The sequence below is a fragment of the Ursus americanus genome, chromosome 16 (assembly GCF_024610735.1).
Source record: "Ursus americanus isolate L20-20 chromosome 16, mUrsAme1.1.p, whole genome shotgun sequence".
Taxonomy (NCBI): Eukaryota; Metazoa; Chordata; class Mammalia; order Carnivora; family Ursidae; genus Ursus; species Ursus americanus.
The window spans coordinates 34,517,815-34,541,838 of record NC_142142.1 but is presented as its reverse complement, the minus strand read 5'-3'; the positions used below and the strand labels follow the sequence as shown (position 1 = coordinate 34,541,838).

The 24,024-nt window shown below is 39.4% G+C and overlaps 1 protein-coding gene across 1 annotated transcript in view; it reads left to right on the top strand.

Annotated features, from left to right (window-relative positions):
• The first annotated feature begins 9,870 nt into the window (after positions 1-9,870).
• The window catches only part of NAALAD2 (N-acetylated alpha-linked acidic dipeptidase 2), a 63,483-nt gene continuing 49,329 nt past the window's right edge, over positions 9,871-24,024 (top strand). Inside the window, exons 1-4 of the mRNA XM_045790754.2 lie at positions 9,871-10,122; positions 10,841-10,952; positions 20,234-20,420; positions 21,960-22,061. Of these exons, the coding sequence (XP_045646710.2) occupies positions 10,041-10,122; positions 10,841-10,952; positions 20,234-20,420; positions 21,960-22,061 (483 nt within the window). The 5' untranslated portion in view covers positions 9,871-10,040. The remainder of the gene's footprint in view (positions 10,123-10,840; positions 10,953-20,233; positions 20,421-21,959; positions 22,062-24,024) is intronic.

Sequence of the window (24,024 nt, the reverse complement as noted above, 5' to 3'; positions counted from 1 at the left end):
ACTTTTCATCTCTCTGACTTATTTTATAGCTGGAAATTTGTACCTCTTAATCTCCTTCACCTATTTTGCCCATGCACCTACTCACCTCCTCTCTGGCAACCATCGCTTTGCTCTCTGTATTTTAGACTGTTTATTTGTTTTGTTTTTTCAGATTTCACATGTAAGTGAAATCATATGTTATTTGTCCTTCTCTGACTTATTTCACTTAGCATAATACCCTCTAAATACATCCATGTTATCACAAATGACAAATTCTTTCTATGGCTGAGTAATATTTCATGGTGTATATATACCACATTTTAATCCATACATCTATGGATGGACATGGGTTGCTTGCATATCTTGGCTATTGTAAATAATGCTACAGTAAGCATAGGGGTGCATGTATCTTTTCAAATTAGTATTTGAGTTTTCTTTGGGAAATACCCAGCAGTGAAATTACTGGATCATATGGTATTTCTATTTTTAATTTTTTGGGAACCCCCCCCATACTGTTTTCCATAGTGGCTGCACCAGTTTATATTCCCACCAACAGTGCATGAAGGTTCCCTTTTCTTGTCAACACTTGTTATTTTCTGTGTTTTTTATTTTAGCCATGCTGACAAGTGTAAGGTGATATCTCATTACAGTTTTGATTTCCATTTCCCCAATGATAAGTGATGTTGAGCATCTTTTCATGTGTCTGTTGGCCATCTGTATGTTGTCTTTGGAAAAACGTCTATTCGGGTCCTCTGCCCATTTTTTAATCAGATTATTTGTCGGGTTTTGGTATTGAATTACATCTATTTTGAGATCAATTAGCCGACTAAAGATAATTTGATTCAAAGTTAAATCTAGGGATTCTGCCAAAGTTCCAAGGGAAAATCTATTAGATATACCTATCAGCAATTACAGTTACTAAACATGAATTTAGACTCCTCTGGCAACTTGTTAGGACCAAAGAGAGGTGCCTTAACTAAGATCATCAAGGCCTCAGCCAATGCAATAAAGATGGGAAGTATAACTGTAGATGTGCTATCCCCTTCATGATTTACTTAGTAGACATGTTTGTTTTGGCTGCAAAATTGCTTTTGGTTGGATACAAGGAATTCAGTCATGAATTGCTAAAGATTTTCTTTAGGATGAAAGGGATGGATGCAGGAGTCCTAAAACAAAGACCACCATTTTACAAATGTTCTAAACACTTTTTTTTTTTAGATTTTATTTTATTTATTTTAGAGCGAGAGAGCGCATGTGTGCATGCACAAGCTGGGGAAGAGGCAGAGGGAGAGGGAGAGAATCTCAAGCACAATCCACACTGAGTGTGGAGCCTGATGCGGGGCTTGATCTCACAGCCCCGAGACCAAGAGCTGAGCCAACATCCAGAGTCCGATGCTTAACTGACTGAGCCACCCAGGCACCCCTCCTTTTAGATACTTTTAAAGAGAATGCTCAATAACTGATAAGAAGGGGAGGACAGGTAGGATGACGTTTGTTGAGAACCTACCATCCATTATGGTGCTAGGCATAATTTGAACCTACAATATTTTAGTCAGGTAGGGGGAAAACTTCACTACAGAAGAAGAAACTGAGCATTACAGGAATTTGGAGTCTTGCTCAGGAAGGGATTGACAAAACAACTCAATCCTATCGATCGTTGATGTTGATGCATTAGGTTAGGGAACTCGTGTTCTGGCGGAGCAGCCAGGATCAGAAATGCTTCCCAAGTGTGACCAGTTAGGAATTAGGACAGAATTTGGCAACAGGGCAGTCAGCGGGGCAGAAGAATCAATACTTAAATGCACGTTGCTGCTGAAATTCGGCAATTACTGGGATGGGGGTGGCAAAGAGACAATTAAATAGTGTGAAAATTAATGAAGGGAAAGCTCCCTAAAGTAGAGTGGGGAGGACAGCAGGGGGAGCTCTCACACTGTATCAGTCATCACCAATTGCAGACCTTAAACAGGAACAGCTGTACTTTGCTAGCCCTACTAATTTACAATCCCAGCGAGAATGAAAAAGTTCACAACCCGTCCCAATAGCCCAGCCAATGAGATACTGTCACAGTCAGCCAATGAAAAGCCACTGGACTTCAAACTCCCAGTTTACTCCAACAGACTTTTTGTTTGTAACAGCAATTGGGCTCCCTACGCCTTTGCCCGCCCCCATAAAAGAACATTCTTCTCCTTTGTTTTCTGGTAGCTTATATGTCCTGAATTGGAATTCTCTGCAATTCCCGAATCAACCCATTTTTGCTAGCGAAATAACCGACAGCTTAGTTTTTAAGGTTAATATTACTTGGTGGGGAGATATGGGATCCCGAGAAGACTCTTCCCCCCCAACAACTCCAAGACTGGTGAGCAAACAGGTGCCAGACCCCAAAGAGCCAATTGAGCTCACTGCTTTCTTGCAGACCCTGGAGTTTGAGGGTAAGTTTTCTCCTGGGTTTGATCACTGCTCTCTTTGTGTTTGTGTCCATCTCTACAGGCTTTATTTGCGATCTATTGTAAGGCCTCGCCCTTTCTGAGAGTACTTGTTCAGCTTTTGGTCTGACTCTTTGGAACCAGAATGTGACTGTTGGAATTGTGCTGGCCTTTGGAGAGCCTCCTTTTTAGAACCCGGATGTTCCTATTGGCACTGTGCTGTTCAGGACTTTTATCTTCTTCGCTCTAGAGAACACCTCTAAAAATGGGATCTTAGTCATCAAAATGCTTTGAGGGGGTCCTTCCTTCTGACACCCCCCCACACAAGGGTTTTATGTTTAAAAACAGAAGTCCCTCCTCATGTGCATTTCTAATTAAATGGGCCAACTTAATCACAAGTTATTTAGAACTTTAATGGTCATTATAAGGAACTTCTGATTAACTCAGAAAGCCCCAGCCAAACAAAACAATACAGAACAAAAAAAAACCGGAATGGGATGTCTCTTTAATTGGTACCTTGAGGCTTCCAAGTGTTTTTAGGATTCTAAATTTGCTTCTTTTGAAATATCTAAATTAACTGGGGCAAACAATGAATCGAAAAGCCTTCTGAGGACTTTTTTCCCCCTCCCCCTCCTTTGTCTCCAGACAGTGGCCTCTACCTTGCGCACAGGCCCTTTCTCCAGTGCTGTTCTCCTCTGTTCCTTTGTGCCGGCCTTTCCTCCTGGATATGCCCCCTCCCCGTCCTAATCCTTTGGTTGAACTTCATTTTTCCTCTGAATCTCTTACCAGTACTTCCTCTCCTGAATGTATTAAAATCTACCCTATAAATTTAAGTCTTCTAAGGATCTAAATAAACCTCAAATGTCTTTCGTTCTCTGGACTAAGGGTGAATTTTGAGCCATGGTTTCCTAAACTGATGGAGGACCCCGTTAGGTTTGCTGAAGGATTTAGCATAGTTATTCAAATGCATGGCCTGGCTTCTCGGATTTATGCCCATCCACATGCCTGTTGGTGAGGGCCAGGTCAAATACTGGATAAAATTAGCTCAATGGGAACATCCTGAAAGGGATTTGGAGAAATAAACCCTCATTTTTGCCAAAAGGCTTGAACACTCACTGGAAATGTCCACCAAGCAATTAGAGTAGCTTTTCCTAAGCCTGTCAATTGGAACAGAATTCATGTTTGTACACAAAAGCCTGGTGAAACTGTTCCTGTTACAGTCAACCGCAAATTGTCTTTAAAGGAGATTCTGGTGTTTGTTTAGATGTTGAATTCACCTGGGTAGCATTTAATTCTGTTTATTAATGGACTGAAAGAGGCTGTTTCTCTTTGAGTTAAAAGGACTATGATGGAATGGGAAACTATGTCCACTCCAGATTTAGTCAATTTGGCAAACTAGCTTACTCATATCCCAGATAAGTCACCTATAAGAAAGATGACCACAATTCTCAATTTTCAGTTCTGGAAAATGAAGGCTTCTCTACAGAACCAAAAATCCTAGTTTCTGCCATTATGGCAAAGGCCCAGGACATTGGAAAAAATAACTGTTAGAAATTGAAGCATTCCAGGTGCCATTAGCCCCCTAGCCAGCCTTTCCAGTGTCTTCCTAATTCCTAATAATGGTGCTCAGAGGAACTACAAGGGGCTCTTCCCAATCCTCCCTCTTAATCTGCTTGGAAAAACCACTCTTCAGTTTGGGGATGAATCTCTGTCTTTGTCCTTATTGACACTGGAGTGACCCCCTCAGTGCTAACCCCACAGCTCTAAAGCAGCCTGTCTCAGTACTAAAACTGTTTAATAAACCTCAGCTCTAAAGCAGCCCGTCTCAGTACTAAAACTGTCTTTAATAAACCTCAGCAGGTTCCTGTCTGTCTGTCTGTCCGTCTCTCCTTTTGTCTAGGCCCTTTGTGAGATACACACTCTTCTCCTTAGTCCAACCCCTTATTCATTTATTGGGCCAAGATTTCTTAGAAAATAATCATACTGGAATTTTTCCCCCACAAGGAGGAAATAATTCTGGAATTTGACAGTAATAATCTAAATAGCCAAGCAGGGAAATTAAATCACTCTTGGATAGCTCTTATTTGCTCTGTTTCTGGTATCACTATAGCTGAGTCTGGAGACAGTGATCTTTTGTGCTACCATCCTCTATGGGCAAACTCTTCAAATTATATTGGCAGAATCCACAGTGCATTTCCCATCAAGATTCAAATAGATACATCAGAACTTCTCCTCAGAATTAATAAAGCTTTACGTATCAATTTTAATAAATTAACCTACATGTAAAGGAGCCCTCTAAGGCATCAGTCCCATAATATAAGATTGCAAGGCTCAGGGCCTCATTATTCCCTGCGCTAGTCCCTGTAATATCCCTATCTTACCTGTGAGAGAACCTAATGGCACAGGATGGAGATTTGTCCAGGACCTCTGAACAATAAATAACATTGTTACCCCTTGGCACCCTGTTATTCCTAACCCCCATACCCTACTGACACTCATTCCCACAGAAAGCAAATTTTTCACTACAATTACAGTGCATTTTGTAGTATTCCTGTGAAGAAGGATAGCCAATATCTTTTTGCTTTCACTTGGGAAGAATGGAAATACACCCGGACAATAATGCCCCAGGGTTACACCCAGGCTTTTCACAAAACTCAAAAGCTATTCGTTATAATGATGATTTGCCTCTCTGCTCCCCTTCTCAAACCTCTTCACAGGAAGACAGCAACCACCTGTTAAAACTTCTGGCCTTAAAGGGGCAGAAAGACTCAAAAGAAAAAACACAGTTTGCTCAAACTCGGGTTCAATACTTAGAGTATCTGATCTCACAACAAGGACTACATTTGGATGCAGGTAGGCTTCATGGCATCCTGAACTTCCCCAAACCTAAAACTAAGTGCTGTTTATGACGTTTTCTTGGACTCGCTGTCTACTGTTGAAATTGGATTCCAAACTTCCCTCTTAAGCTTCAACTTCCATATGTTTTATTTAAAAATGACCCTATTTGGAAAGATCATGATGACATAGCTTTTGGGACCTTAAAGAAAAGCCTAATAAAACTCCCTGTCCTCAGACTTCCTAATTATCAACTACCCTTTTTCCTCATTGTATGTGAAGGGGAAGGGAATGCCCTTGGAGTACTCACCCAAAAATAGGGGAACATATAGGGCATTATAACCAACAGTTGGACCCTGTAGCATGGGGATAACCCCCTTGCCTTAAAGTCATTCCTGTCACTGCCCTTTTGGTTAAGGCCATTCTGGAGAAATAATCACAGGACCTTCTTGAACCGTCCTGTGTCCCATGTAGCAGAAGCGCCCCTCCCCCATTCTCATTACACTCAACACTAAAGTCAGTTGCCTTGCCTCCTAGGCCATCGCCCTCTAACTGCTCCTCACACAACTCTTTTCCCTGTAGTGACTTTAGCCCTGCTATTATCCTGTCCTTGATGGATGAAATCCCTCATGACTGCTTAATGCTGACAGATAACTTTTTGACTTCCTGTGACAATTTATAGGAAACTCCTCTAACCAATGCAGATTTTTCATGGTTTAATAATGGTTCCTACTTGAAGGATGAAAATGGTAAACATTGTGTTGGGTATGCGATCGCCACTCCTTTGGAAGTCACTGAGTCCATACCTTCGCCTGTGGCTGTCTTGGTCTAGCAGGTTTAGTTACATGCCTTACTTGGGATTGCACCTTAGCCAAGGGTAGAGCCACAAACATTTATACCAGTAAGTCGGTATGCCTTTGGAGTAGCTCAGGCCTTTAGAAGTGCTATGGAAATAATGAAGTTTCTTTACCTACAATGGGAATAAAATTAAAAAATGGCTCCAATGTCCCAAATGTATTAAATGCCATAGTTTCGCAGGCAGCTCTGGCTATTACTAAGCTACCTGGGCCTTCCAGACTCAATTCCTAGAGTCCAAAGGAAACCACCTTACTGATAGTTCCAACAAAACGCCATTCTCAAGGAAACCAAGACCCAAACCTGTTATGGTTGTCTCTCAAATGATGAATCGGAAAAAATGACAAAAGATATCCAATAATTAGCCCTGGAGAGAGAAAAATATTAGAAATTGAATAATTATTGGTTTTATTAAAACACCAAACAGATAACCCTGGTTTAGACCCAGCAATCCTGCCTTGCTAGAAGTCCTAGAATTCCTGCTACTTACCATTTTACATGCATTAAACCGTTGGCGTACTGACAAAATAATAGTGTTTGGGAATGTTTATGGGGAAATATTAAGGCTGCAAAAGTGCCTACCTTGCTTGTCCCACCTGTCCAATGTATAATCCAAAAAATCCTGTTCACACACGTGGACTTCATACAGCTTCCTGTCTCATGGATATAAATGTTTTAATTATTATGGTTTGTTTTCTCACTGGACCAAAGCTTTTTCCTTGTAGACAGACCAATGCTTATTCTGTGGCTTACATTCTGTTAGAAAAGATTATCCCTGGGGTGCCTGGGTGGCTCAGTCAGTTAAGCATCTGCCTTCAGCTCAGGTCATGATCCCAAGGTCCTGGATGGAGCCCCACATTGGGCTCCCTACTCAGCAGGGAGTCTGCTTCTCCCTCTGCCCCCCTCCCCCCGCTTATGCTCTCTCTGTCTCTCTCAAATAAAATCTCTTAAAAAAAAAAAAAAATAGAAAAGATTATCCCTCCCTGGGGAACCCCTCCTGAACTTCATAGTGACTGGAGAGCTCATTTTACCAGTAAGGTGCTTCAACAGGTCTGTGCTGTTTGGCCAGTTTTACAACTCTGCTTGTGCATACCATCTTCAATCCTCAGGGTTAGTCAGTTGCACTAACAGCACTAATTGACAAAATTTGTACAGACCCTCCAAATACCTTGGCTGAAAGCATTGCTGTTGGTCTTCCAAATTTCAGATCCACCCCCTTGGGGATTCCTAGACCTTTGCCCTTTGAGACGATCACAGGATGTCGTAAGCACTTGGCCCCTGCCTCCTCTGACTCAGAGTTGATAGAACAGGATCTGCTTTAACATTGTAAAGGCCTAGTTGTTTCTACTGGAAACAACCGTGTTCTGGTAGAGCAATCTTTTCACCATGTACTCAAATAGATGGGAGGTAGACCTCAAGTACTCTGCAACCTACAGATTTCATCTATTGGAATAGACACTTCCAGTGAGACTCTTACCAACCTCACGGGAAAGACCCTTATCAGGAACTGCTAACCAACTCTGGGGCCACCAAACTCCAGGGAATATTCTTGGGTTCACGTGACACATCTAAAGAAAGCTACAAACCCTGACTGGGCCCTGCACACCATCTGGTGACCTGAAAGTGAAGATTTCCTGGAATTGAAGCAGATGACAACTAATGAGACAGCTTTCCCACGATGTCCGGACCAGGCCTATGTCCCTTTTTCTCACCGTTCGCTGCTGCTTTCTCTTTTATGAAAGAAAATACTCTGTATTTGCCAAGCTATTGCAAAAGGGGGAAATGTCTTCTTTTGACTATGGCCTTTTAGAAACAGCCTTCTCATGATCCTGTGAGCTTTCTCTGAAGGGTGAGAAGGTCAGAATTCACAAATTCTTTCATCTGAACTACAGTCTGATTGCTGAGTCTTACCTAAATTCGTGGTTTCTGAATTTACAATCTTTACATCAATATTATTGATAACACATTTGCTTCGACACAGTTCTCTTGAGATCATGCCATGTCAAACCTCTTTGAAGTGTTGCTGTTTTGCAGCAAGTTCATCAGCTACTGCTTCATGTTTATACCTGCACCGCACCTTCCGACACGCACTCCGGTGACTCTTTCCGTGTGCTCTTGCGGTTCCCACTCGTGGGCTTCCATGGTTGCTTTAAGCGAAGACTTCAGGAAACATACATGACTGCAGGTTTCCTTTCATAAGAAGAGCCTTTTTCCCCTAAGTTGGAATAGTGCCAATAAACATGTTCATTGGCTGCTTTCTGACCTAGGGTCCCAGTTGACCTCTATTCTACAATTTGAAACTGTCATGTTACTGCTTTTGCTTTGTATAATTATTTTCAGGTGTTGTATTTTGTTCCCTGTCAAACTTTTGTAAAAACAATGTACTCAGAAAGGTGATGCTGGTGGCTCAGTACCTGGAGATGATTTCCAGTGCTTATGACCTTGAGAAGATATGGACTTGAGCTGGAAAGTTCCTGGGATTCCTCTCTCTAAACTGTTCCCTGTTACCATAATGTGGCCTGAAGTGGAACCTGGGACATGACAACTATGAAAGGTCCTTCCTGGACACAAGGGACAAAACCATGAAGTATGGAAAACCTGAGTCTTGATCAGTGCAGCAGCCCCTGGCCGAGAGCTTATGCTAAGGGTATAATAGGAAAACATGTTTGTGACCTTGCAGGTTTTTGCGTAAAGGTCAGAGCACAACAGTTGGGAACACCCGGCTCACTCAGGGTGGAATGCTGCGCTCAGATAATGAGCAGCCAGAAGGCTGCCCCAACCGAAACTTGATTACTCTTGACAATAGCCCGGGGGTGGGGAGGGGGAGTCCATAGAAACATGTTTAAGAATAAGCCTCACTTGCTGAACGTGACATCATCTAATCCGTGACCTTTCCCCTGAAGTACTACTATTCACTAGGCTGTACTACAGATCATCCCCTTGATTGTCTTTGATTGTTTATCGCCAATAAACACGCGAGGTTGCAGCTGTTTGGGGAGATCGCAGTCTTGGCGGTGGCGCACCTGGCGGTCGTCCCCTGCACCCACCCTCTCTTTTGCAAGCTCATCTGTATGCCTTGTCCTCCCAGATCAACGCCGCGGCTCCGCGGGCTGTGTCGGGGCAGATCAGTGGTGCTTTTGAGGAAAGATTTTGATCAAAGGGAGGAAATGTAAATATTAATACAGGTAAACTTCAGTAAAATGGAGTGGGGAGGCCAGAAGAAGGAAGCTCTCCCATCCTACCACTCACCACCAATTGCAGATGCCATCAGGAAGAGATGGACCTTGGAAGTAGATACCACTTTATTCCCCAGCAGGAGGAAGAAAGGTTTTCTCCTCCCTCAGCAACAGCTCCGCCAATGAGACACTGTCATAACTCGGTCAATGAAAGGCCGCTATTCTTTAAACTCCTAGTTTACTCCAGTGGACTTTTTGTTTACAACAGCCCTACCAAATACCCCCAGCTTTCTGCTGTGAAAGACCAACCCTGCTCTTTGTTCTCACCCTCGCCTGTGGTTTTGCTGTAGCGTGCATGTTTGGAATTTTCTGTTATTTTGACCCATTTTTTTGTAAAACAACATAGTTTTATTTTTAAGGGTAACAGTTGAGTTCTTTAGGAAACCATTAGGGCCATTTTTCCTTAGCCACCCCGTCGCCATTCCCTACAGCAGACCGTCCTGGTTACTGCAGAATGGAAGTTGCCGGTCAACAGGAAGGCTCGGTCTCCTCCCCCTGCCTGACTTCCTCTTTCCCCTTAAGGCCCCCTGAGGACCAGACAGGGCAGGAGTTGTTTGCTGCGGGTTTGGAGGGTGGGGGCCGGCAGCCAGGCTTTGCTGAAATCCTGTGGGTGGGCAGACACCGCCTCCCCTGGCGTGCTCTCTCTGCTCTCTTGGTCTGCAGGCTAGAGGCTGGCTCTTTCCGGAGCCCCAAACTCTGTCCCCAGGGAGCCATGGCGACATCCCGGGGCCGTCTCTACCTTTGGATGTACTTGGCTGCAGCGCTGGCATCTTTCCTGGCAGGATTTATGGTGGGTAAGTATGAACCCCTTCTCCCCAGTGCAGGGCTGGCGCTTGTCCCTGCAGCCTGGGGAGGAGCGAGAGGAAGCCTGGAGGCTGTGCAGCTGGGCTCCCCGAGCTCCCTGCGTGTGGCCAACGCAGCGGATTTCAGCCGGACTGGCAGCCGAATGGAATGCATTTTGACTTTCTTAATGAAGTGTGACTGAAATTCAAATTTATTAAAGTTTCAGTGAGCTCAGGATACTTGTCAAGCGCTGTTAGGTCAGAGCTGTCACTCTCCACGGGGATGAAAAAGGTGGTTTCATTTAGAAGCACTATTAATGAGTCAGAACTAGCAACTGTAATATGGACAGCATCACAAAAAACTGCCCTTCCTTCATCATTTACTAAACAAATATTTGTGGAATGTGCCTTGTGTGTCAGGCGCTGTGCTACGAACTAGATCACCCCAAGGAGAACAAGAAAGATAGAGGCCCGTGCCTTGATGGGTAACATGTAGGAAAATGAAAAAAAAAAAAAAATCTCATTAAACTAGTTTTAACCAACTAAAAATTACACTGCATAGCAGAATTTGAAGGATTTCTGCATTTAATATGAACATTTTTGTAAAGCTCACCTTGAGCTATTTCTGAAGTAAGGACTATTTTTTTTTTTGGCTTCTAATTTTTGTAAAAGTCAAAAGCAATTATATACGTATATGGTCAGTATAGATGCATGTATTCTCTCCCCCTAGGCTGGTTTATTAAACCTTTGAAAGAAACGACCCCTTCACCGCCCTATCATCAAAGTATACGGTGGAAACTCGTATCTGAGATGAAAGCCGAAAATATTAAATCATTTCTTCGGTAAGTTTGTTTTGATGTTTGGTCTTAAAAATGTTGGAAATATTGCAGAGTGAGAAGTATATTACAACTGGTTATATTCATGTGGGTAATCTTTGTGTGAAATTACATGATCTCACGTTAATTTATGGTAATTTAAAATGTCCCTTTAAACCACTCAGGGTAAAATGTATTTGAATGTTGCAGGAATGGCTCTTTCTTCTCTAACTTAATCGACAGAAAAAGTATCTGGTTGCTTTATTAAGAGATGTTTCAACTTCATGTAACTTCAGACTGCAGCTGAATGTTATTTCTTCCTTATGCCTGGGTTTAATCAGCAATTTTATTTGAAGGTCACATTCTGTCAGGAAGACTTAGATGGTTGTAAACTCAGATTTAAAGGAGGGGAGATTAAAGTTTCAGACTGTCTGCCACAAATTAAACTTTTGTCCCACATTGCAACTATAAGTAATACAAACTAGACAAAATAAGAGCGAAAGGATCAGTGCAAATCCACCAGCCTCTAAGTGTGAAAAGGCATGACATTCAGGGAAATGATAATGAACTCCTTGGAGGCAGTCACCATGATATATGTTCTATATTCAGACTCTCTCAAAGGAGTGTCATTAAAATAAACAAAAACAACAAAAAACCCAACCAGCTTTATTGAAGTATAATTTACATACAGTGAACTGCATCATATAAAGCCTAAGATTTGACAGTATTGACGGATGTATAATAAACTCAATAAACCACTTCCTCAGTCAAGATGCAGAAATTTTATGTCCTGCCCTTTGCAGTTTTATTTCCTATCTTCACCTTTAGCCCTGTGCAGTGACCACTCAGGTTTATGTCACTATGAGTTCCTTTGCATTTTCGAGAATCTTATATAAACGGAATCACACAGTATGCACTCTTGTGTCTGTCTTCTTTCAATCAGCTTAGTAATTTTGGAATTCACCCAGGTTGTTGCACATATCAGTTTATTGCTTTTTATTTCTGCGTAGTATTCCATTGTATGGATATCTTGTAATGTGTAGCTGTTGGATGCTTGGGTTGTTTCTAGTTTTTGTTTATTATGAACAAAGCTGCTATGAACATGTGTTTACAAGTTTTTGTGTGGACGTATATTTTCATTTCCCTTGGAATGGCTCTATTGGATGATAAGCATATGTTTAACTTTTTAAGAAGATGTCCAACAGATTTCAAAAGTGGTAACGTGTTTACATTCCTACCCATTATGCGTGAGTGCACCTGCTGTTGTACATTGTGGTCAACAGTTTTGACTGTTGCTGTAATTTTCATCATGTCAATGGGTATTGTGTGTAGTGCTATCTTATTGTGGTTTCAGTTTGCATCTTCCTTATAACAAGTGATGTTAAGCATCATCTCCTATGTGTATTGGACATTTGCGTATTTTCTTTCATAAAGCCTCTGTTAACCTATTTTCCTATTTTAAATTGTTTTGTCTTCTTACTGAGTGGTAGGAGTTCCTTATGTATTCTGGGTACAGTTCCTTTGCCAGACGTGTCTTGTGAATATTTGCTTCTGTTCTATGGCTGGTCTTTTTTTGTTAGTGGAGTTTTTGAAAGGCAGAAGTTTTTAATTTTGGTAAAGTCCTGTTGACCAGTTTTTGGTTTTCTGTTTCATATTCTGTGTTCCATCTAACTTTGCCTATTAGAAATATGAAGTTTTTCTTCTAGGTTTTCTTTTAGAAGTTTTGTAACTGTCGCTTGTATATTTAGATCAATGGTCCACTTCAAGTTAATTTTTGTGTATGTTATAATGTTAGAGTTGATGATTTTTTAAATCCAAATATTCAATTATTCCTGCAACATTTGTTGAAAAAATACTTATTTCCACATTGAATTGCCCTGGCGTCTTTGTCCAAAATTACTTGACCATATATGTGTGGCCTGGTTTTGGATTTTTACATTTTCTTTTATTGATCTGCAGACCTAACACTACACGCGGATAGTTAGTGTAGCTTAGTAAGAAGTCTGAAAATCAGGTAGAGTTAATCCTATACATTTTTTTTCTTAAAAATTGCTTTGACTACTTTACGCCATTTGCATTTCCAAGTTAATTTTAGAATCACCTTCTGAATTCCTACAAAAAACCTGCTGGAACTTTTATTAAAGTTGCATCAACTCTACAGATGAATTTGGAAGAGAAGTGACATCTTTCAAATACGGAGTCTCTCAGTCTCTTTTTTCATTTGTCATAGGGAGGTAGTATAGTTTAACTTTTACCCATGGAGGGGCATTTACGATCAGTTTTTGGATATTATGATTAAGGTTGCTATTTACATTTGCATACAGATTTTACACGATCAAGGTTCCCATTTCTCTGACATAAATGCCCAAGGGTAAAAATTGCTAAGTTGTATGGTAAATACATTTTTAGTTTGAGAAGACTTTGCCTAACTGCTTTCTAGTACAGCTGTATGATTTTGTTTTCCATTGACATTATCATTGTTTTTAATTTTACCCATTCTGACAGGTGCATGGTGATACCTCATTGTGGTTTTAAACTGCAGTCCCCTATTGGTTAATGATATTGAACATCTTTTTATGTGCTTATTATACATACATCATTTGTGTATATATATATATATATATATATATATATATATATATACAATTTGTCTCTTCAGTGAAATGTCTGTTCATGTCTTTGACCTATTTTCTATTTGGATAGTTTCGTTTGTTTTTTTTGCTGTTGAGCTTTGAGAGAACTTTATATTTTGTAGATAAGTCTTTTGTCGGCTTTGTGGTAGTCAAGTATTTTTCCCTCTCTGCTATTTGTCTCTTCATGTCTTAACAGAGTTGTTTGTAGGTTAGAAGCTTTACATTTTAATGAGGTCCAATTTTATTGCTTTTTCCTTTTATGGATCGTGCATTTGGGTTCATACCTAAGAACTCTTAGACTAGATCTCTTTTCCCCTCTCCTCTCTGCTCTGAAATTTTATACCTTACATTTTACATTAATTTTGTGATTCATTTAATTTTTGCATAAGATAAAACGTTTGGCCGGGGTGCATTCTTTGGCCTCTGGATGTCCAGTTGCTCCAGCACCGTTTGTTGAAAGGCTAGTCTTTCATTTAATTGCTTTACACATTTGTCAAAAGTCAGTTGGGCATATGTGTGTGAGTCTGTTGCTGGGTTCTCTGTTCTGCTGTATTAATCTCTGTGTCTGCTCTCTGCCGGTACCACATGGTCTTGATTATTGATGCTATATCGTAAGCCTCAGCAATGTGTAGAATTATTCCTCCCATCTTATTTTTCTAAGCAATTGTTTTAGCTATTCCATACCCTTTTCCTTTTCATATAAAATACAGAATAAACATACTTAATGTCTACAAAAACCTTGCTGGGATTGTGATAGTAATTGCACTAATCTTTTAAAACAATTTGGGGTACTTGACAGTTTTCCTATGTCCAGTCTTCTAATCCATAAACATAGTCTCTCCAATTATTTAGGCCTTCTTTGTTTGCTTTTATAACATTTTGTAATTTTCAGGATGCAGATCCCGGATATGTACTATTTGATTTATATCCAAGTGTTTCATTTTCTTTGGAGCAATTGTAAGTCGTATTGTGTTTGATTTCAGTTTCCACATGTTTGTTGTTACTATACGGAAATACTGTTGATTTTTGTATGCATCCTGTGGCCTGTCTAAACTCATGTCTTTAGGAGTTTTTTGTAGATTCATTGGGGTTTTCTGTGTAGACAATCATGCCATCTTCAAATAGGGACACTTTTATTTCTACCTTTCCAAACTTTATGTGTTTTACACTTGGATTTTATTGTTTGGTTTTTGTTTGTTTCGTCTTTATTGTGCTGACTGAAATTCCAGTAGTATGTTGAATAAGAGTGAGAGTGAACATCTTTTTTTTATTGTTGTTTCTAACCTTAGGGGGTAAGCATTCAGAATTTCATAGTTAAGTATGATACTGTCTATACATTTGTTGTAGGGACACCTGGGTGGCTCAGTCGGTTGAGCATCTGACTCTTGATTTCAGCTCAGGTCATGATCTCAGGGTCCTGGGATTGAGCCCCACGTCAGGCCCTGTGCTAGGCAGGGAGTCTGCTTCGGATTCTCTCTCCCTCCATCCTTCACTCCCTCCCTTTGCCCCTCTCCTCACTTGCATTCTCTCTCTCTCAAAAAAAAAAAAAAAAAGTATAGATTCGTTGTGGATGCTCCTGATCAAGTTAAGGAAACTCCCCTCTATTTCAAGATTGCTAGGAGTTTTTGTTTTGTTTTGCTTTTAAATCATGGATGGATAGTGATATTGTCAAGAGGTCATTTTTCTGCATCAGTTTCTATGATCATGACTTTCTTTCCTTTATCTGGTTAAGAATCTAGTGATTCCTTTGCTGATTTTGGACCCTGGGGATAAACTTATATCAAGAAGGGAGTCACAATCTTCAGGAATGTGAAAATGTATATTTTTCCCATTAAATATGCAAGGTTTTGCTTTATATATTATGAAGACCATTGATTAGGCATCTACACCTTAATGTTGTTATGTCTTTAAGACACAACTACCCTTTTATCTTTATGAAATGTCCTTCTTTGTCTTTGATAATTGCTATCTTTAAGTCTATTTTATTTGGTATAAATATTGCCACATCAGCCTCCTTACACTTAACATTTACATGGTATGTCTTCTTCCATCTACTTTTAATCTGTCATTTTCTTTAGAATTAAAATGTACCTTCAATAGAGAGCATTTAATTGCCACTTGGTACTCAGTACATTTTGGTGATCTTAAAGTGTATCCACTGTAGGTAGCGGATACTAGCAATTTGCTATTGTATTCTTTCCGGCAATCTGTGCCTTTGATTTGAATATTTAGTCCATTAACAAATAAAGTAACCATTGATATGTTTAAACTTAGGTCTACTAATTTACTATTTTCTGTTTACTCTGTTCATTTTTGTTCATTCCTTCTCATTTTCTGCCCCTTTTTGGGTAAAATTTTATTTAAAATTTTATTTCAGTTTATCTTTTGGCTATACGTCCTTCCATTGTTTTTTTGTTTTTTGTTTTTTTGTTTTTTTAGCAGATGGTGCTAGTGATTGCACCATACATCTATAACTTACAACTCTTCACTCAATTCTTATTTTCTGTATTGTATGTTAAGTTGTAAAAAGTTCATATTTCTATATTGCCATTACCCTCTCCTCTATCATCCTTTATATTAGAGCTGTCAAAATATCATTTATTTAATGCAATATAAACCTCACGAAACAATTTTTCTTTGAACACATATGTATTGAAAGCTAATTAAGAGTTAAAATAGTGTTTTATATCTTATTTCCAATGATCTTCATTTGTTTCTGAAAATGTGGGATATGCCATGGTATTTCTATTTAGTCTGAATAACTTTCTTAAGCATTTCCTGTAATGTGGGGTCTGGTCATGACAAACACTCTTAGTTTATCTGTAAAATCCTACTTTATCATAATTCTTGAAGCATGCTTTTCCTGGATATAGACTGCTAAGATGAATTTGTTTGTGTTTTTTCATTGTCTTCTGTCTAGTATTGGCATCTGATGAGAAGTTTACAGTCCTTTAAGTTACAGAACATGTCATCTTATCTTTAATTTTGAGCAGTTTTACTATGTGTCTAGGTATAGTTTTCCTCAAATTTATTCTGTTTATGGCTCTCTGAGATTCTTGACTTTGTAAACTTATGTCTTTCACTAGTTTAGGAAGGTTTTATTCATTATTCCTTAAAATTTTCTTTACCCCTTCTGAGACTCCATGTAAACCCTAGAATCTAATAAACAAAGGGCATACAGTATGGTGTGCTTCCTCCCCATCTATCCTGTGATTTAATGAGGTCATGAAGTTCCATTTTAATTTCCATGGATGAACTAGAGCAAACTATAGTAATGAGGTATGAAAACAGCTATGTTGTTCTTGTGAAATTGAGCTGATTAATGACTGAGGCACTTTAGATATTAGGAAGCAAATACAAAATGTCTGTTTCGAGGCGCTTGTTTCGAGATAAAGGAAAATAATCAGGCAGTTAAGATGCATGTTATTTAAAGAGAGACTCAGTCTTTATTTTTCCTATAATACAGTAAAATGGCAGAATATCTTATCAGGTTAAGACAAAATGCTTATATTTTAAATTGTGTAAGTTAAAGACCAGGTATAATGTTAACACTATTGAACTCTGTCTGCAGCGTATCATAAAGTGTCCCAAAGAAGTCACCTGGAAAATTAGGTATCAGAAGCAAAACTTAATAATGTTTTTGACCATTAAAATTTGTTTATCTCTATTTTCCTTTAATGTGTAATATAGCATAAGGTGTTAAGTTATGTATAAATAGTTTATATGATGATTGTATTTTTGGAGTGCAATACAGAAATTGCACACGGGGCACCTGGGTGGCCCAATCGGTTAAGTGTCTGCCTTCGGCTCAGGTCATGACCCCCCAGGTCCTGTGATCGAACCCCACATTGGGCTCCCTGCTCAGTAGGGAGCCTGCTTCTCTCTCTCACTCTGCCTGCAACTCCCCCTGCTTGTGCTCTGTTGTGTGCTCTCTCTGTCAAATAAATAAAATATTTTTAAAAATTGCACACCAAGAATGACAAGAATAGAAGTAGAATGAAATACATTGAATTAGGAACTCAAGACTTTAATGAATGAGGAGTGACCACAGTTTTGACAGCACCCAGAAGGTGTAGTAGGTGGTGACTTTTGGTATGAGCTTTAAAGCAGTCATTCTTTTTGAAAAAAGAAAAGGGAAAAATACTGGAAAGAACCAAGGGAGAGTAAGAACCCTAGCAGATCTTCTAGCCCTGAGATATGTGGAGGCATGGGAAATAAAACCACTGGCAGGTGAGCAGGGTCCTCTAAGGAAACCTGTTAAGGCAAGGAAGTCAAGCAAGCATTTAGAGAAGTGGCTGAGGATTAAAGAATTGTTGATCATAGATAGAGAAGGTTTATGATCAGTGAAAGAGCCTAGGAGGGAGAAGAGTTCCAGATTGGGTTAATGGTTCTAATGGAGTGGGAAGAATTTGATTTCTTCCCAGCCACTTTCTTGTTGGCATTGCCTCAGCTGTTGAGTGTTTGTCCTCCTTCATGTATTCAATAAGAGTTATATTCCTTCCAGCCTAGGAATTTCTTGATTGGTTCATAATTCATTCATTATAACTCTTCCCTCTGGCAATGATTCATTTCAAAAGAGGTATATACTCTATTATGTCCAATGAAATGAGAGGAAAGTTTAGCTGTGATCTTCTAGTGTAAGTTTTCCTCTGTTAAAAGAAATACCGAAGAGGAAACAGATGTTCTTGTTTGTACTTGTTTCTCCTAAGCATTACAGTGGGAATATATGATGCCTGGAACTATACCCACCTTGGGACCAGAAGGAGAACTTTAGAAATGAACTAAAGGATGTTACACACTGCTCCTCTTTTTTTTTTTTTTCTTTCACTTCTGTATTCCATTTCAGTGGGTTCTTTATTTTTTTAAAGAGAGAGCACGTACATGCACATGTGAGTACATTGGGTGGGACGAGGGGCACAGGAAGAGAGAGAGAGAGAGAGAATCCTAAGCAGGCTCAGTGACCAGCATGGAACCTGATATGGGGCTCAGTCTCACAGCCCTGAGATCATGACCTGAGCCCAAATCAGGAACTGAATGCTTAATGGATTGAGCCACCCAGGTGTCCCTCAGTGGGTTCTTTAAAAGATGGATGACAAAAGCTCATGGTTAATCCTCTATCTTAATTTAAGGAAATACATTTTTTCCCTTAATTATAAGAATGTTATCTGTTCACTGTAGAAAATAGAACAATAATTACATGAAGTAGAAATTAAATATCTCAAGCCCCACTTTTTTCTAATGCATACAAAATAACTTCCATTATGTTAATACTTTTTTAAAGCAAATATTCTAAGATATTAAATATCCATAATCTATAGATTTCATTTAATGATACAGAAAGAGAAAGCTTCACAGAAGTTGCTGGAGGAGGCCCCATGGATGATGAGTAGCTTGCAGGTGAGAAAAGAGAATAAAGAAGTGGTGACAGGGAGACTCAGGTAGATGGGACAGTATTTATGTCTCAGAGAAGACCTTGTGCAAAGGCTATAGGTGGCTCACTGCAGGAGGAAAAGGAACTCACCAAATGCCACAGGGTGGAGAATTTTATGTGGAGAGTAGTAGGAAATGGAAATGGAAATGGAAGGGTGGCTCAGATGAAAAAAGGCCTAATATGCCACGTTTGAATGTGAACTTTATAAAAATGCACAGTATAGGGAGTCAACTAGGAGTTCAGGCAATTGAATAAATCAGGTGAATGATTTCAGATTATCACTATTTCTCAAGGTCAGCCAACTATGACTTTCATATTTTAGTCCCAGCATTTAATGACTGAAATGAGGAACATATTATTTAACTATTCTTTCAGTTTCCTTATTTGCAAAATGAGGACAAGGGGAGAAAGGTTGTGAAGACTCAATGAGGTAACCCAGGTGAAAGTGCCTGGTCACATGCCTGGCATATAGTAAGTTTTCAGTAAATGCCACTTTTCCTTTGCTGCCTGTCTTGTTTTGATTGTGGCATGGTTGGCTAAAAAAACCAATTTACACCTGAGGAGGTGGTGGGGTGCGGAAAGGTGAGAAAATATTTTAAAAAATTATTTACCCTCATGTAAAATGAATATAAAAACTACTTTTGTGAAGTCACTTAAATGCTACAACCATTTATACTCAGAACCAAGAGAACATTGCCCAAATTCAATTCAGCAAACCTGTTGTATAATTTCTGGATAACAGGCAGGAACTAAGCAGTAGGCAATATAAAAATAAAAATGCACGGACTTTGAACTTCAATGAGATCAATAAACAACTGAATAAACATAACAAGACAGCAGTGGAAGTATACATGAGACTGCCCAACTGGTCTCTGCAAACATTATGAACTGCCCCCCCACCACCCAAAGCATCCCCCCACTGTTGATCAGCAAGAAGGAGCACCATGGTATAGAGGCCTGACATTCTTCCAAGGTATCTTCTCTTACCTGCTGATTGCATGTGTTTACCATGGCATATGTTCTTTCCTGGGGGAGCATAATGTGAATATTGTAGTTACACACAAATAATTTTTAAATTGGCCTACCTAGAAATTGGTATCACTAGCTGTTTGTTTGTTTGTTTGTTTTATCGTTGGTGTAGAAATGATAATACTTAAAGGATGAGTGATGCATCTAGAATAGTCCTTAGGCATACTGTCTGAATTTAGTCTTTAACCCCCACTTGTATTTTATTTTCATTGTAGCTCTTTTACAAAGCTCCCTCATCTGGCAGGAACAGAACAAAATTTACTTCTTGCCAAAGAAATCCAAACCCAGTGGAAGAAATTTGGACTGGATTCAGCCAAGTTGGTTCATTATGATGTTCTCCTATCCTACCCTAATGAGACAAATGCCAACTATATATCAATCATGGATGAACATGGAATTGAGGTGATGTGGAATTGTTGGTACTTTTTGTATCTTTTAACCCCAGTTGTTTATGCGAATTGGGATGTAGGGTCAAGTAAAAATGGAAATTGGTTAATAGTGCAGTGGGACTCATTTTTTTTTTTTTTAGAAAAGTTGATAAGTGAGAAACTAATTATTTCAGTGTCTACTGTGTTAGGCACAGTGCCAAGTCTTAAAGCCAGAATGAAGCCTAGGAACAGGATTCTTTTTGCTTTAAGTAAGGCAAGGCAGATGTGGAACATGTTATTTTAAATCAATACGGTGAGTGTTATGAAGACTATGTTTTGGGTTCTTTACACAGAAGAGGTTCACTTAGCCCAGCCTGGGACTTAGAGAAGGTTTCCTGAAAGAAAACCTTTCTGATAATGTGAGTCATGAAAGATCCTAAGGAGTTAACTACATGAAAAAGCAAAGTAAAAGAATCCAGGCAGAAGAGAAAATACTGGCAAAGGTTTGGAGACCCAGAACTAGCTTAGTATTATTGGGGAGCTTAAAATTTTCCTGTATTTCAAAAATGTACAAAGTGGACCACAGTAAGAGATAAACCAGTATATATATGTTTTGGGGACAGGTCATAGAACAGCTTATACATTGTCCTAAGGGACTTAGAATTCAACTTCGGTCAATGGAAACCATTGACAAGTCCTGAGCAATGGAAGGGTGTGGCTAGAGAGGCATTTTTTTAGATAGATAGGGCCATCTGCAGGTTAGACCTTAACTAGGCAAGGAATTCAAGTTGGAGTCTTATGAGAATAGTCCAGGTGAAAGATGATGAAGCCCTGAATCAGGATGGTAGTAGGAATGAGGAAGAGGGATGATCTAAGAAGTAGTTAGGAAGCAATATCAGTGGGAATTGATTAGTGATTGACTGGAGTAAGGAGGTGAAGTAGGGTTCAGGATGACTCCTAGTGTCTGGTATGGGTGGCTGGCTAGTGATGCTACTAGTAATAGAAAGGAATGATGAACAGAAAGCAGGGCTGGGGTGAGGGACGAGAAATGCAAAGTTGGACTCGTTGAGTTCGGACATCCAAGCTGAAATAACCATCACACCATCACACGTCTGGAAAGGTGGTCCTTATGAGCATACGGGCTATGGATAAAATTTTGGGAGTCCATGAAATCTGACAGGAAGGAAGTATAAATGAGGCAGATAGTAGACTGGGGATAAAACACAGGAAACATTTAAGTACATTTGAAAGAAAAGGGGTCCAACAAAGAAAGTTGAAAAGGAATCATTGGAAAAAGGAGGAGGAGAATCAATGGGGGTGCCACCTTCAAAGCCCTGTTTTTATATGGGAACTTCTAGTCATCTGAGGTTGCGTGCATTTTAGAAGTTGCTACTATTTGGAAGGCGGTAGTAACGGTAAAGCTCTCCCTCATTATTGCCAGTGGAATTTACCTGATCAGTTACTGAACCTAGTTTCAGAATGTTTAATCTTAAGTGTATACTTGGGGGCATTAGTCTTTAATAACAATCGGGAATATTTCTCTCCAACTTCATGTTATTTCAATTCTTGCTAGATCTTCAATACCTCCTACCTTGAGCCACCACCAGATGGATATGAGAATGTTACAAATATTGTTCCACCATATAATGCTTTCTCTGCCCAAGGCACACCGGAGGTAAAATAAGACTTTTTTCACTCAACTCTTTAAACCTTCCTTTGTTATTTAAAGCCTCTGTAGAGAATGAAAACCAAGGAGATTAGGTAAATCATACATGCTGATCCATACTTTGAGATTCAGTGCTATGAACACCCTTTCTAAAATTAATTTAAGAAAAAGAAAAAAACAGAAATACGTAAAAATCATAGCCTGGTGAAGCAGATGCCTCTCTGAGGTAACAAAGGAGTTGCTGAACACATATTTAATTCAGGAATGACAGTAGATGTTTTTCCAAGCTCTTTTCCTCTGTTCATAGTGTAGTTTTGTTATAGATTTATAGATCATACCAAGAAGTTCTTAAATTAATACTCTGCTTGAAAATTAAACATGGTTGGGGGTGCCTGGGTGGCTCAGTCAGTAAGCCTCTGCATTTGGCTTAGGGCGTGATCCACCAGGGTCCTGGGATCGAGCCCCACATCGGGCTCCCTGCTCCACTGGTGGCCTGCTTCTTCCTCTCCCACTCCCCCTGCTGTGTTCCCTCTCTTGCTGTCTGTTTCTCTCTGTCAAATAAATAAATAAAATCTTAAAAAAAAAAAAAAAAGAAAATGAAACATGGTTGGGATTTCTTTTTTCTTGTAAAAATCTCCTTTGTTTCACCTACCCCCCACTTATCTCCCCTCTCCTCCATTTGTTCTCTGTATTTTAAAGTCTGTTGGTTTGTTCGTTCGTTTTTGTTTAGATTCTGCATGTAAGTAAAATCGTATGGTATTTGTCTTTCTCTGACTTACTTCTCTTACTTAGCGTAATACTGTCTAGGTCTGTCCATGTTGTTGCAAATGGCAAGATCTCATTCTTTCTTATGGTTGAGTGTGTATACACACACACACACACACACACACACACACACACACACACACATACCCCGCTTCTTTCTTATCCATTCATCCATCAGTGGACACTTGGGTGAATAATGATGCAGTAAACATAAGGGTGCCTGTATTTCTTTGAATTAGTGTTTTTGCTTTCTGTGGGTAAGTACCCAGTAGTAGAATTCTGGATCATAAGGTATTTCTATTTTTAATTTTTTGAGGAACTTTCATACTGTTTTCCACAGTGGTTGCACCAATTTACATTCCCACCAACAGTGCACAGGGATTTCTTTTTTCCCTGCATCCTTGCCAACACCTGTTATTTCTTGTCTTTTTGATACTAGCCCTTCTGACCCATGTGAGGTGATATCTCCTTGTGGTTTTGATTTGCGTTTCCTTGATGATCAGTAATGTTGAGAATGCTTTCATGTATCTGTTGCCCATCTGTATATGTTCTTTGGAAAACTGTCTATGTAGGTCTTTTGCCCATTTTAATCAGATTATGTATGTATGTATTTATTTTTTGGTATTGGATTGTATAAGCTTATATAGTTTGGATATTAACTCCTTACTGGATATATCATTTGCAACTATCTTTCCGCTCTTCAGTTAGGTTTATGATTTTCTTTGCTGTGCAAAAGCTTTTTATTTTGCTGTAGTCCAGTAGTTTATTTTTGCTTTTGTTTCCCTTGCCCAGGGAGACATAGCTAGAAAAATGTTGTTAAGACTGATGTCAAAGAAATTACTCCCCTGTGTTTACTTCTAGGGGTTTTATGGTTTCAGGTCTCATATTTAGGGCTTTAATCCATGTTTAGTTTATTTTTGTGGATGGTGTAAGAAAGTATCTTGATTTCATTCTTTTGCATATAGCTGTCTGGTGTTCCTAGTACCATTTATTGACGAGACTGTCTTTTCCTCACTGTATATTCTTGCCTCCTTTGTCATAGATTAATTGATTGTATAAGTGTGGGTTTACTTCTGGACTTTATTCAGGTCTATTGATCTTGTGTCTGTTGTCATGCTGGTACTAGGCTGTTTTGATTACTACAGCTTTGTAGTCTAACTTGAAATTTGGGGTTATGATACCTCCAGCTTTTCTTTCTCATGCTTGC